This window comes from Zalophus californianus, chromosome 1 (assembly GCF_009762305.2).
Source record: "Zalophus californianus isolate mZalCal1 chromosome 1, mZalCal1.pri.v2, whole genome shotgun sequence".
NCBI lineage: Eukaryota > Metazoa > Chordata > Mammalia > Carnivora > Otariidae > Zalophus > Zalophus californianus.
The window spans coordinates 171166016-171178680 of record NC_045595.1 but is presented as its reverse complement, the minus strand read 5'-3'; the positions used below and the strand labels follow the sequence as shown (position 1 = coordinate 171178680).

Genomic DNA, 12665 nt, shown 5'->3' with positions numbered 1-12665 from the left:
AGATTTAAAACCTGGATCTTCTAGATCCTTGCTACAAAAGCGTGGACAGTTCATTTGACCTCAGTATTTTCTGATAAAGTTCTGTATCTATATTTGGGTGAAATTAATGACTTTGAGGAACATTATGGAAATCCACCAAAATGGAAAATTTCTTTGGATTCTGTTACTATGCATGATAAATTGGGAGTTTTATTACTACGTTTAACCTTTAGCACATCTTTCTTTAAAATATAGATTCAAATATAAAATCTAGCATTTGCAGACATTGTACTAATTTGTTACAGTCAGCCTTTTTAACCCATAAGGCTTTGAGTTCATAAAAGGGACATGAATTACAAGATGAGATCTAATATTTCCATCATTGCTACACATAATTTCTTTCCAGATTTTTTTTGTACTCATGAGAGAAAACCTCTGTGCACAGTGCAGATTCAATTGCTAAAAATTTCAATGAGAAGCAAGAAATATAGAAGTAAAAAGTAAATGTGTCATACATGTTTATTTCAGGTAAATATCATTTTCCCTTCATCTGAAATGAGTTTATCTTTTAAATTTGAGCAATTTGGCAGAACAAATAGATTCCTTTCTCTGAAACAAATCTAAGTTATTTATGTCAAATATTCTACCTAATGGAGGTATTGGGAACTGTTAACAGTTGCAAATAGATATGATAAAGAAGAAATAAATGATGTTCAGTTTCTGACTTTAGTTTCTTACTAGCGTACAAAGTCAGAGTTACTTATTTTTCATGTACTGCCAACATTGTTATCTTGATCTAATCTATGTCCAATAAAGATATGATCAGGAACTATTGCAGAGCCCACCAACTTTGTGGAATTCATCAATCTGCTGACATTTTTCCACTTAGAAGCCCTTAAAAGCGGACTATAACTGATGGTTTATAATTTCTTAAAGAGAATTTATAAATTTCTCCTCTCTGCTTTGCCTTAGGAATATTTCAGAAATGCCCGGTCTAATGTTTCGAGAAGTTACCACAGCTGCCAGAGCAGCCTCGGTAACTACATGAAGCCTCACTTTAGCTTGTCGCCGGTCTTTTAAGGAAAAGCTCAGGACAAAGAGAACATAATCTAAACAATCGATGGTAGGGCTTTAGAAAAGGAAATTCTTAATTCCCTTGTAATTCGTGTTCTTTTTATGAACTCAACAGAAATAATGCTATAAAAAATGGAGAGATGCCTATGTAGAATATTAAGGCTTTTGTAGAAGCGTGTTGGAAAATGAAGTTCCTATTAATAAAATACAAATAATTTAGCTGCCACAGCTGGAGATCTCTAACTGCAGCATATCTTTCTGTAATTGCTCTAATCCTTGTGTGTTCTCTTGCTCTTTTTGCAGGCAGACCAGTAATGATTGTGGTGGAATATATGGAAAATGGATCCCTAGACTCCTTTTTGCGGGTGAGGTGTTCTTTTCTGATGGCATTTAAATAAGCTATTCCGAGTTCTAGATTTAAATCATTTATCATAAATTAATTTTTGCATAATGTTATTCATGGATTTTTCCATGAAGAATAGCAGCATTTTCTCTAGGGTGCTTTTCTCTGAAACTGTGATACATTAGTGTGTTACTAACGGGAGGAGTATATACACATAATAATATAATTGATTTCTCCTATAAATTCACATGCCATATTTATATATATATATTTCAAATGATGTTATAAAGAGAGTAAATGAAACTCAGTTGCCTCATATAAACATTCATTTTGCTTTTATCACACTTAACTATTCAGTATGATGTTTTATGCACAATCTATACTGCTGAACCCCTTAAATTGATGTGTATTTACCAGTAATGACTTAAGTTCATATCAGAAAACTGGTTTTATCCCTCTTAAAGTCATTTACCTGACTTTCAGAAAAGAAAAGAAATATGACAAAACTGTAGCAGAGATCTGTTTCAGAACAAAAATTTTTAAAGTACTCTTTGTAAAGTGACTTATCCAAGTGCTCGCTTTGTCAGCACATATACTAAAGTGACTTGTCCTTGAGAGTATGGTGTGTACAAAAATCATTTGTGTTATAGAGTAGTAGAGAATAACAGAGCTGAGAAGGCACCATGAAGTTATATTTCAAATGTACTTATAATGTATTTAATATTTAAAAAGTTATCATATGTTACAAAAGTATTCATTGATAATAAAAACCAGAAATATAAAAAATAATCACTACAATAAATATTTTTCATTCCCAGCAGGGTTCACATATTTGAAGTCACTATATTCTTAAATATTTATCTATCTACAGAGACATGGCCATTTTTCTTACTTATTCTTGGACTTTTGCTATTTGGAACGTGTTACACTATTTTTTTATTTTTTTATTTTGTTCAGTTAGCCAGCATATAATACATCAGTGTTACACTATTTTTTATCTTCCTTTTCATGTGATAAAAATGGTCTTGAATATTCTTTCTTCACTTTATTTTTTGCTCTGTGTTACCTGATCAGGTTCTGCATTTCACCTTTCTTTTTTGATCTCATTTTCATTTATTTTTCTTGAGTTCATGCCCTCTTCTTCCAACCTCTCTCAATATTAGCAGTGATGATATATTTACCCTGCAACTGGATTTGATGTCCAAATTCAATGCCAGAAGCTGAATTCAGCAAAATCGTCCAGTTATTACAGAGCAATACTCCTTGCACAATGCAGACTCTCAACCAAGTATGCTCTTTAAGGCAAAATGAAATTCATAGGTATTTGGAGACACGAACTATTTGTTTTTTTGTTTTTTTCTGTAGCCATTCTCAATGTTATTTTATTGCTTGTATTCATTCCTCCTGTAAATGTGCTAAATTATTTTAGAATAATTTATCAGGACCACCTATGGTACTTGAAATGCATATATAGTTAGGCCCTTCCATTATGTTTATTCCAAAGCTCTTTTTTATCAGACATATACCAAAAACACTTATTCTCTAATGATGCTTGGGACATGTTTTGGGTTTTATTTTTTTATCAGCTATATCCTAAAGCTGAATATAATGGCAAATAATGTCGCACATACTCAATCTAAATTGCTGCTGAAAATTGGATTGAATGACTGCCTGCCACAGCAAATTAGGAGAGAATTGTTAGCTTGAGATATACTTTTTTATCCTGATGAATCCTGAATTAATTAAAAAGCATTATAAAGAAAAGATAATATGTTATCAATAAAATATTTATTTGTAAACATCCTACTACATGTTTATAAGTGGTATACCATTACCTCTGCTATGAGAATCTTAATATATGTTAGCTCACCTTGGCTCGTCACTTATCAGCGGTGCAACCTTGTGACTTGGGCAAGTTACTAACTTGTGTGTGCCTCTGTTTACTTAACTATAAAATGGGAATATTAACAGCATCTACTGCATATAAGTGTCGAGAGGACCCATTGAGTCAATTATTGTAAAGCTTATAGAATAATACATGACGTATTATAAGTGGTAGAGTGAAGATTCGAACTCAGGTCCCCGACTCAAAGCGATGTTCTCATACACTTTTTTTTTTAAGATTTTATTTATTTATTTGAGAGAGAGAATGAGAGATAGAGAGCATGAGAGGGAAGAGGGTCAGAGGGAGAAGCAGACTCCCCGCCGAGCAGGGAGCCCGATGTGGGACTCGATCCCGGGACTCCAGGATCACGACCTGAGCCGAAGGCATTCGCTTAACCAACTGAGCCACCCAGGCGTCCCTCATACACTTTTTTTTTAATCAAACTACTTATCACTTCTTTTTAGAAGATCACTGTCATCTCCCCATGTGAACGTGTGTCCTGTCTGCATGTAGAATTTCTATTAAAATAAACATCATTGCATGAGAAAAAAAAATCCACAGGGCCCAATACTCCCTTCTTACCCTTTTTTAATATTCTTACCTTTCTTTGTAATCGTTTCTCTTTTACCCCAGAAGCTCAAAGTGCTATATAAACTTTATGTCAGTAGCAGACACTCAGCTCCCCATGGCAAGCAGAAATAAAATTTATAAAGATATATATCCTATAAATTCTCAAAAATGAAGTCATTTTTCAAACTACTGCTTTAGAATTTGATAATCGCAGCTTCTGTGAGCACAGAGGAAGTGGCTAAGTGCATTGCGTTGTAGGGAAGCAATCCGTGGCTCATTAATAGCATTCTGTGCTTACTAGAAGCAGAAAAGATTTCCCCGTGGTCTCCCACATATTTGAAAATCACTTTAGTTTACTGTCTTATATGAAAGAGTGGTAGCAAAACTAAGTACAAAATTACAATCTAGTGCCAGTGGTGGTGGCTGGCTGGCTGTGATATTGCAGTAGATTCATAAATCATCTACTGTTCAGGATCCTTATGGAGATTCCTCCAGATATATATTGGCAAGAGCTGGTGTGGTTAAGTGTCTGTGTTTGTGTGTGTGTGTGTGTGTGTGTGTGTGTGTGTGTGCGTGCGCGCAGCGCAGGCAGAAGGGAGGTGGGTGGGTATGTAACTATATGTGTGTTTTTAATTTTAAAATAAAATGCATCCTGACTTAGCAAGCAGAGCATCAGCTCTGCTGCCTGGAATGTATGACCTCACTGATGGGCAAATATTCCTAACTTTTCCAAGTGTGGATTAAGTGTAATCTTGGCCATCATCCCTGTATGGTCTCTCTCAAACTATGCATCTGCATTTCATAAACACTTTTTGTAACACGTGCCTGGCAACTGCTTGCCCTTAAATCTTTGGACTTGCATTTTTATAACAATATTAAGAAGCAATTCAAATAAAAACAGTTTTAAAATACTTAAAAACTTTGAGATACCATATGCCAACCACAAAAAGTTATTCCTTTATTTTATAATATTTGTTGAATGTGGGTTTGTTTATCAAATCACACAATTCAGCTATGTAAAAATATAATACCACTGGTTTCAGTATAAGAGGTTATATTGTGTGTGTTCAGGCTACAGCCTCTTGTTGCCACCTCAAATCCTTTGATATGAGAGAAAAGATACAGATACATTATTTGCAAAGCACAAAGAGAACGAGGGGGGATTAATAAAAACAAAATCCAACAAGATCAGATTGGGTAAGGAAACCATATTTCAAAACATAATTGGGAAAGGATGCCTAGGAGCAAGAAGAATGTGTGGAAGGTGGTGCTACAAACTGATTTGAAGATACAGAGTAGGAATAGGATGGGCTGGTCGTTGGGAGATGCTGAGTTTCATGTAGGTTGTATTCCATTTGAGATGTCTATGGAACATGCAGTGAACATGTCCAGACAGCAATTAGAAACGCAAATCTGAAGCTGAGGAGAAAAATACTGACTAAAGTCAAAGATCTGGTAGCTGGTAGCATAAGAGTGGTTATTAAAGCCAAACCATATTTGCTAGGAGAACTTTTAGAGAAAGGCAAGGAGCTGAACAAGGTTGGGACTCTGTGGCATGCCAACCTGAGGAGGCAGCAGGGTAGTGTCTCCAAAGGTGACTAAGAATAAATGGTCAAAGAGGAACAGGGAGGGAGATGAGGACATGGAATCCTGCGCACCAGGCAGGAGCAAATAAGCAACTGTATCAAGTGCAGCAGAGAAGTTCAGAGAAACAAAGACTGAAAAGCATCTATGGGATTTACCACTTACGAGATCCTCTGTGATCTCAAGAGCATGTTTAATGGGTTGGTGCCAGGCAGAAGTCAGAATGCATAGGGCAAAATGAGAATGAAAGATGAATAGGAATTGGGGTTTTTGTGGGTTTTGTTTTTTTTTGTGGGGAGGTAAAAAGTGCGTGAGATAGCAAGTCAAGAAAAAAATCAGTTGCTAGTGGACAAAAAGAAACATGAAGGCTATTTTTTAAATAGAAAGAAATTTAGACTATTTATACACTGGGGGATAGGCAATTAAAGAAAATACATTGATAAGGCCAACCATCTCAGGATATGGGAAGGTACAAAATCAAGGACACTGGTAAAAGATTAACTTTGAATAGTAGAGGCCTCCACATCTTCCAAGGCTCATGGGACTGTGTGTTGTCAATCTAGAGAGATTTATGAGAAGCATTAAATTGAAGGAAATGATACCTGATGTTGCATTTCTATGTGAAGTAGGAGGAGAGTTTATTTGGGAGTTTGAGGACAAACCTTCATTTAAAGTAAAAGTTTAGAATAATTGCTGAAGTTAAAAAGAAAAGTAGCTGATCACTGATCAGACCAAAGGAAAAAAAAAGGGGGGCGGGCATCAAGAGCAGGTTCTGGACCAGGAACAGTTTTTCCCTGGGCCCCAGCAAGGGCAACCAGTTAAAAATTGTTACCAAGGTTTTTAACGATAATGCAACCCTCAGTGTCCGGAAGTGGATCTTCTGGACTGCTAATCCAGTAATTGTCATTAGATATCTGTATTCTTCCTCCACTTCTGCCAGACCACATCTTTCGTCCTGGAGAAAGTAAAATAATTAACTAATGCTGACATCCAGCTGATGCTGAAGAATCTGAATGTGTTCTGGCAGTGGTGTGCATGTTTCCATGACTTTCTGCAGGAACACTCGACCCCCCCCAATGTTAAGAATGGAGATAACAGAGGCTACCGTGTGTAGAGCAGGTACAACAGAAACACATAGGCATTAAAGGTGAATTGGGGTGGTGGAAAAAGAATCTTGCAGGTAAGCAACTGGGGAATCCAGGTTAGACAGAGAAGGAAATAAAAAGACTGATAGGCTAGAAATGAATAGAGACGTCATTGGCTGGGAGCTGTGACCATGTAAAAGAGGAAGTATATTGTATGATGAGGGTGGGAGAGCTGAAGGAAAGTAGAGTGTGCCAGAAGTACGATACGGGCAGTGGTTTGTTAGACCCAGATCATTCCAGGTTGCGAGAGATGATTATTAAATGACCAGGAATCTAGGGAGCTGGTTGTTAAACTGTTAGTAGCTTGAAATTGGCCATGATGGAAATATTTACACGATAGCAGTTGGCAAACACCACAGATCATTGCTTGTTTTTTTGTTTTTCTCCAGAGGGCCAGTTTACCAACACAGTATATTGACACTTAAGATTTCTGAAGCAAAAAAAATAAAAATAAAACAAAATGAAATAAAATATTTCTGAAGCAAGGCCGTTTTAGGGGTGACAGTTTCCAGGTGTGGCCCTAAGAATCAGTGGCTAAAGCAAAAATGAAGATGAATATCTTTAATTAACTAATGTAGATAGCAATTATGTGTGCTTTCTGTGAGTCAGGCATTACCCCAATCCCATCCGTGCATTCATTAATTCACCAAGTGCTTACAGCCACATTATGAGGTGGGTGTTAATATTATCCCCATTTTAGCAATGAGGAAACTGAGGCAAAGCATAATAGGTAGCTTGCCCAATGTGAAAAGGCTGATAAATCATTCTCTTTTTTTTGTTGCACAAAAATATGTGTTCATATTTAGTTCACATAGTAGACCAGGTGCTATTCTGGAGGCTAGGATACAGAAGTGAACAAAACAGAAATAAAAAATCTAGTGGGAAGAGAAATAAAGAATTCAGCCAAATGTATGTACATCAGATGGGAAGAAAAAGTAGGAGAAGTGAAGATGAAAGTGAAAATTTCAGTATGAAATTGAATGAACAGGCAAGATCTTACTGAAAAGTGTCATATGAGTAAAGATGGAAGAAGGTGAGGGAACAAGCCAACTAGATGCCTAGGGGGAAATATTCCAAAGAGTAGGAATAGCAGGGGCCAACACCCTGAGGTTGGAGCATTTTATACCCAAAGAACTACAAATTAAGCCTTTATGCTTTATGACCAATGCCTGTTTTTTTCCTAGAACATTGCTAATTCCTGCCTATTGCCTCTTCATAATTATTAATATTGACCCTTTTATCCTGCAGTTGGGTTAATAAAATATATCATCACCCTATGGTTATGGTTAGAAGAGATTATATAAGGGGAAGCATGGTAGAAGATGAAGTCAGAGAGTTGATGGAGACAGAAAGGGACTCAAATGTTGGAGGGAAATTATTTTCAACCTTGGCTACACATTATAATCATTTAATTTAGAGAGCTTTTAACAATCCCAAGGTCCAGCCTGCATCCCACGTGAATTAAATCAGAATCTCTTGGTGGAACGCGTGCATTTATATTTGTTCGAAGTCCCCCAGCTGAGTCTAATATGCAACGAAGTTGTCAAAACACTGAATTGGGGCATTTTAGGCCATTGTAATGTGTTTGAGTTTTCTCTGGGTAAGACGTGAAGCTATTGTAGGGTTTGGGGTAGAGATACAACATAATCTGATCGTGTTTTTAAAAAATTGCTCTGGTTGCTATATTCAGAGACAATTGTGAAGTACAGATGGTTGGAGAGAAATTTGGAGGCTTTTGTAATAAAAATCTAAGTAAGGAGATGACAGTGGCTTAGATGAGGATTATAGTTGAGTTGATGGAAAATACTAGATTCTGTGGTGTAGAGCTGTTAGAATTTGCTATTAGATTGGACAAAGTGTACAGGCGAAAGGGAAGATTCAAGGGTAACTGTCATCCATAAAATAAAGTCAAGGATAGGCAATAACTACTTCCCACAGTTATTGTGAGTTTTATGTAGTATTAAATAGCTAATAGACCTAAACTCCATTTAAAGTCTCCATAATATTATTTATTATTATAATGTATATCAGAAGATGTCACCAAGAGTTTTAAAATTGTTTTTCTGTTACTTCCTGGTCTGTTTTTTTCTAATGGCTAAAAGTAGTTTTAATTTTCACCATTTAAAAAAAAAATCTAGATATACGTCAAGAATATGAGTATTTAAATAATACATATCAGTGCATATCAGCCTTTCAAAAGCAATGTGAGTCATTTGAAGAGTTTCCTTGAACAAATGCAAAGCTAATATTAATTTAAAAAATTAAAGGGATCTTTTAAATATTTATGTAGTCAAATTATAAATCTAGTAAAGATGGCATTTTACCTTATGCTGGTTATATATTAATAATGAGAGCTGTATTTTATTAGCATACTTTCCTTGTAAATTGTGTTCTGTGGAATTATATTTGTGCTAGGGTATGAGAGCAAAATTAATCTACATCGCATTCATTTAATATTCAACAGTAAAAAAAAAATGAAGTCACATTTCCCTACCAATACCTTTTTTTAAACATAAAAATTAGAGTTGAATTAATCCCCTTAATTACTTTTTTCAGAAAAAATATATAAAACTTCATGTAGAAAAATGTTATTATTTACCATGCCTGTGCCAGCTTAATGCCAAATAGTATTCTAAAAATAATGTGACAGTAAACATCCAAATATATGAAAGCAGGGTATACTTGGATCCAAGTATATGGCTGGCTGAACTTTTTATTTTTAAATTAGAAGTTAGAGTGTCAACTTCCAAAAGCCTGAATTTATCTCTTTTAGCATTATAATATTGTAAATGTGTTGTGGCATTTTTAGTACCTGGTACCATAAAATTGTACTCTAATTCTCCTTACTAATTCTTCTTTTGCATACAGGTTTTTATGTTGATTTTCTAATTGGTGTGTAATTCATAATTATAGTGATGTATAGAGATATTCCATGCATTTTCCTGAACTCCTATATGGTCAATCCTATATCCCCATTTGTACCATACAGGAGATTTTGGATTTACAGAACTAAATATTAGACCTGAATCTTGCAATTCCCAACCATGCCTGCAAATCAGAATCACCATTCTAGAGAGATTTTATAAAATATAGATGCAGATTCAAGCAGCTATATTTTGCAAAACCTTCCCTGGGTAATTTTGATGAACTCTAATGATGCTTCATCAAGACCTCGGCACTCTGTGACACCCCTCCCCAGATGTCAAACAAAAAAAGTTTATATTTTCTTGGCTTTACTTAACTGAAGCACACAGTAGCTAGTATAGATTACATTCACATAAACCTAAGCAAAAGAAGAAAGAAAAATCAAATTCAGTTGTAAACTTTGTAAACTAAAGCTATATTATATCCAGACCCACTTTAAGCTCTTAAAATGTAATTCTGAAATCCAACTACCATGTTTCACAAATCCATATCTACTTTTCCTCCTAGATTTTTTAGATATATTAGAAATGACATTTTTGGTTTCCTTAGGATTGAAATTTCTGATTCTGTTATTGGTGGCCTCTCCCTTCTATAACTAAAAATATAACTCTACCTAGCTTAAGTGCAAATCCACAATGACTACAAAAGAAAAGCCTTGAAGGATTTAGTAAATATGCTACAGGAAATTATAATAAGATTTTCAACGGGGGAGACCACAAGAGCCAAGACTTCGGTAAAAAGGAGATATTGACTCTTCTTTGTTTGGTAATTATTTTAAAGCAAAAATTACTTAGTCTTTTCAAATCTATAAATAACCTTAGCCATTTCTTTTTCAAATTCAGGAGCATTTTTAAAAGTCACAGCATGGTCAACTTTCTGATTTAGAAACATAAAAACTGAATGTTAACTTTAAACTTAAGTTATAGAAGTAACCCTCCAAGGTCTGTTTTCTGCAAAGTCACTTTTCCAAACTCAAATGCATTTTCCCATAAATATTTCTTTTAAAGATATTGCTTAAGTCTCTAGGCAGATCCATAAAAGCCTCTTTAACTCAGACCACAGCTAAAGGATGTAACTTCCAATACGGAAGGGGGTCAGGAGTTTCCTTCAAAAGTAAAAAAGAGTGTTTTCCTCCCTTCTACATGACATGCCTTGGGCAAAATTTTTTTAAAGACCATTTTTCTGTGACATCCATCCCTCTCTTCATGTCCTCTTCATAGGTCCTCAAATATTCAACTTTTCCTGTTTTAAATCCCATGTGGTGGCACACACTCCCCATCTCCTCTTATCCACAGGCTAGGTTTTCTTCCATTTCATAGAATCACCTATAACCTGAACCCCCCCACACACACCATAATCTAAGCTCTCATTCTCTCATCACCACAGATCTTAGCTGGATATAAGGTGAAACTAACTCATGCTACCATCTGTGATTCACAAATATTTTTTTAATTCCTCCAGATGATTTTGCATCTTTTACATAAACTTGTAAACCCAAATAGAATTTTTAAAATTTTTTTATTCTGGAAATAATGCAACATGAGATCTATTCTCTCAGCAATTTTTTAAGCATACAAAACAGTATTGTTAACTGTAGGTACAGTGTTGTGCAGCAGATCCAGAGAGCTTATTTATCTTGCTTACCTGAAACTCTATGCCTGTGGATTAGCAGCACCCCACATCCCCCTGCCCCAGCCCCTGGCAATGCTGCAGGAGGGGGACTAGAGGCTTACAAAGTCCACTGTTTATATACCTCAATCTTTTGTAAACCACTTAGTGAGGTACATTTTTTGCATCGCCATTTTATAGCTCAAGTCAGCATTTTAGAAGTAACCATTTTACAAGACTTCAGCTAACCCTTTTCTTTGTGTCATTCTGTTTTAAAACGCTGGTGCCATTCCTTATAACTCATGGTTAGTGAACCAAAAATGTCTTTTGACATGCATATGAATCAAAGTTTCATGACTTCAGTTTAGAACATAAATTGTCATTATCCAATAGTGTTTATTATGCCAGATTTGTGAGGAATCTTTGAAGTTGATTTATTTGCTGAAGGTAACCAAGACACTGCATAGTGAATTGGATTCTCTGTAAATGTTTGCTAAATGATGATGTGCAATTTTTATTAATTCTACTCTATAATAGCAGCTTATCATCTACCAGCTGCAATATTGTTTATCACCCATATGTATTTCAGGACACTGAATCACTATAATTATTTACTGTATACAAAGGAGTATAGCACACTTTCAACAACAGAATTTTAGGACAATGATTTATTTTGTGGTCCACAGACCTTTGATAGTTTATAAGGCTATTCTGTTGATGGGATCAACATCACTATTTTCCAGTGAACTTCTACAAAGAAATATAGTAGAAACCTATATACCACATTTAGCCCCCTTTTCCTCACTCTTTAGTTAAAATATAAGATTCTGATGGTCATAATCAGAGTCAAACCAGAATCTTAACCTCAGAAGTAAAGATGGTTGCAAGTGTAGTCAATATTCTCATATACTCACGATTTTCTCAGAGAATCTCTTATAGTAAGTCTAATTTTCCATGAAAAATCCTTCAAGAAAATATCCTACTACTGACTAAAAGCCTGAAGTACTCCACTCCATTAAGATAAAAATAAATTCAGTTCAGTTCAGTTCAATCCAGTGAATATCTCTTGAATATCTGTCACGTGCCAGACATGATGCTAGGCCCTGAGATTTCAAAGATGACCAGGACTGTTGCCCTAGATGAGAGTATGTTCAAGCCAGTGAGAAAGGCTGACACACACATATGGGTTTAGCCAGTGTTGGTGTAGACGGGACGCTTTGAGAGCAATAAAGAAAGAAACTTGGTCCAACTTTATTCCTCCACTTTCCTGACCAGTTCCAAACTCCTTCCAATCTATTGTAGGCACTGTTAGCTGTGCTTTGAAAATAGATCTCAAATGTGATTCAAGCCACCAGTTTCTTTCTCCTTTGTTACTCTAATAGCTTCCAAATTAATACCCCTGCTAGCATTTTCATATGCAAGTCAGAGAATATCACTCCCCAATTAAAATTCATCTCTAACTTGTCATTACTTTTAGAATAGATTTTAGACTATTCGCCCGAGCTTACAATACTCTACCCAATTCTGCCTGTGCCTACCTCCCCAGTCTCCC

General features: G+C 35.5%; 1 protein-coding gene across 7 annotated transcripts in view; it reads left to right on the top strand.

Moving 5' to 3' along the window:
• The window catches only part of EPHA6 (EPH receptor A6), an 828987-nt gene that overhangs the window by 692367 nt on the left and 123955 nt on the right, over window positions 1–12665 (top strand). For all 7 annotated transcript variants that reach the window (XM_027586196.2, XM_027586194.2, XM_027586193.2 and 4 more), the window contains one exon: window positions 1357–1418. In XM_027586196.2, the coding sequence (XP_027441997.1) occupies window positions 1357–1418 (62 nt within the window). The remainder of the gene's footprint in view (window positions 1–1356; window positions 1419–12665) is intronic.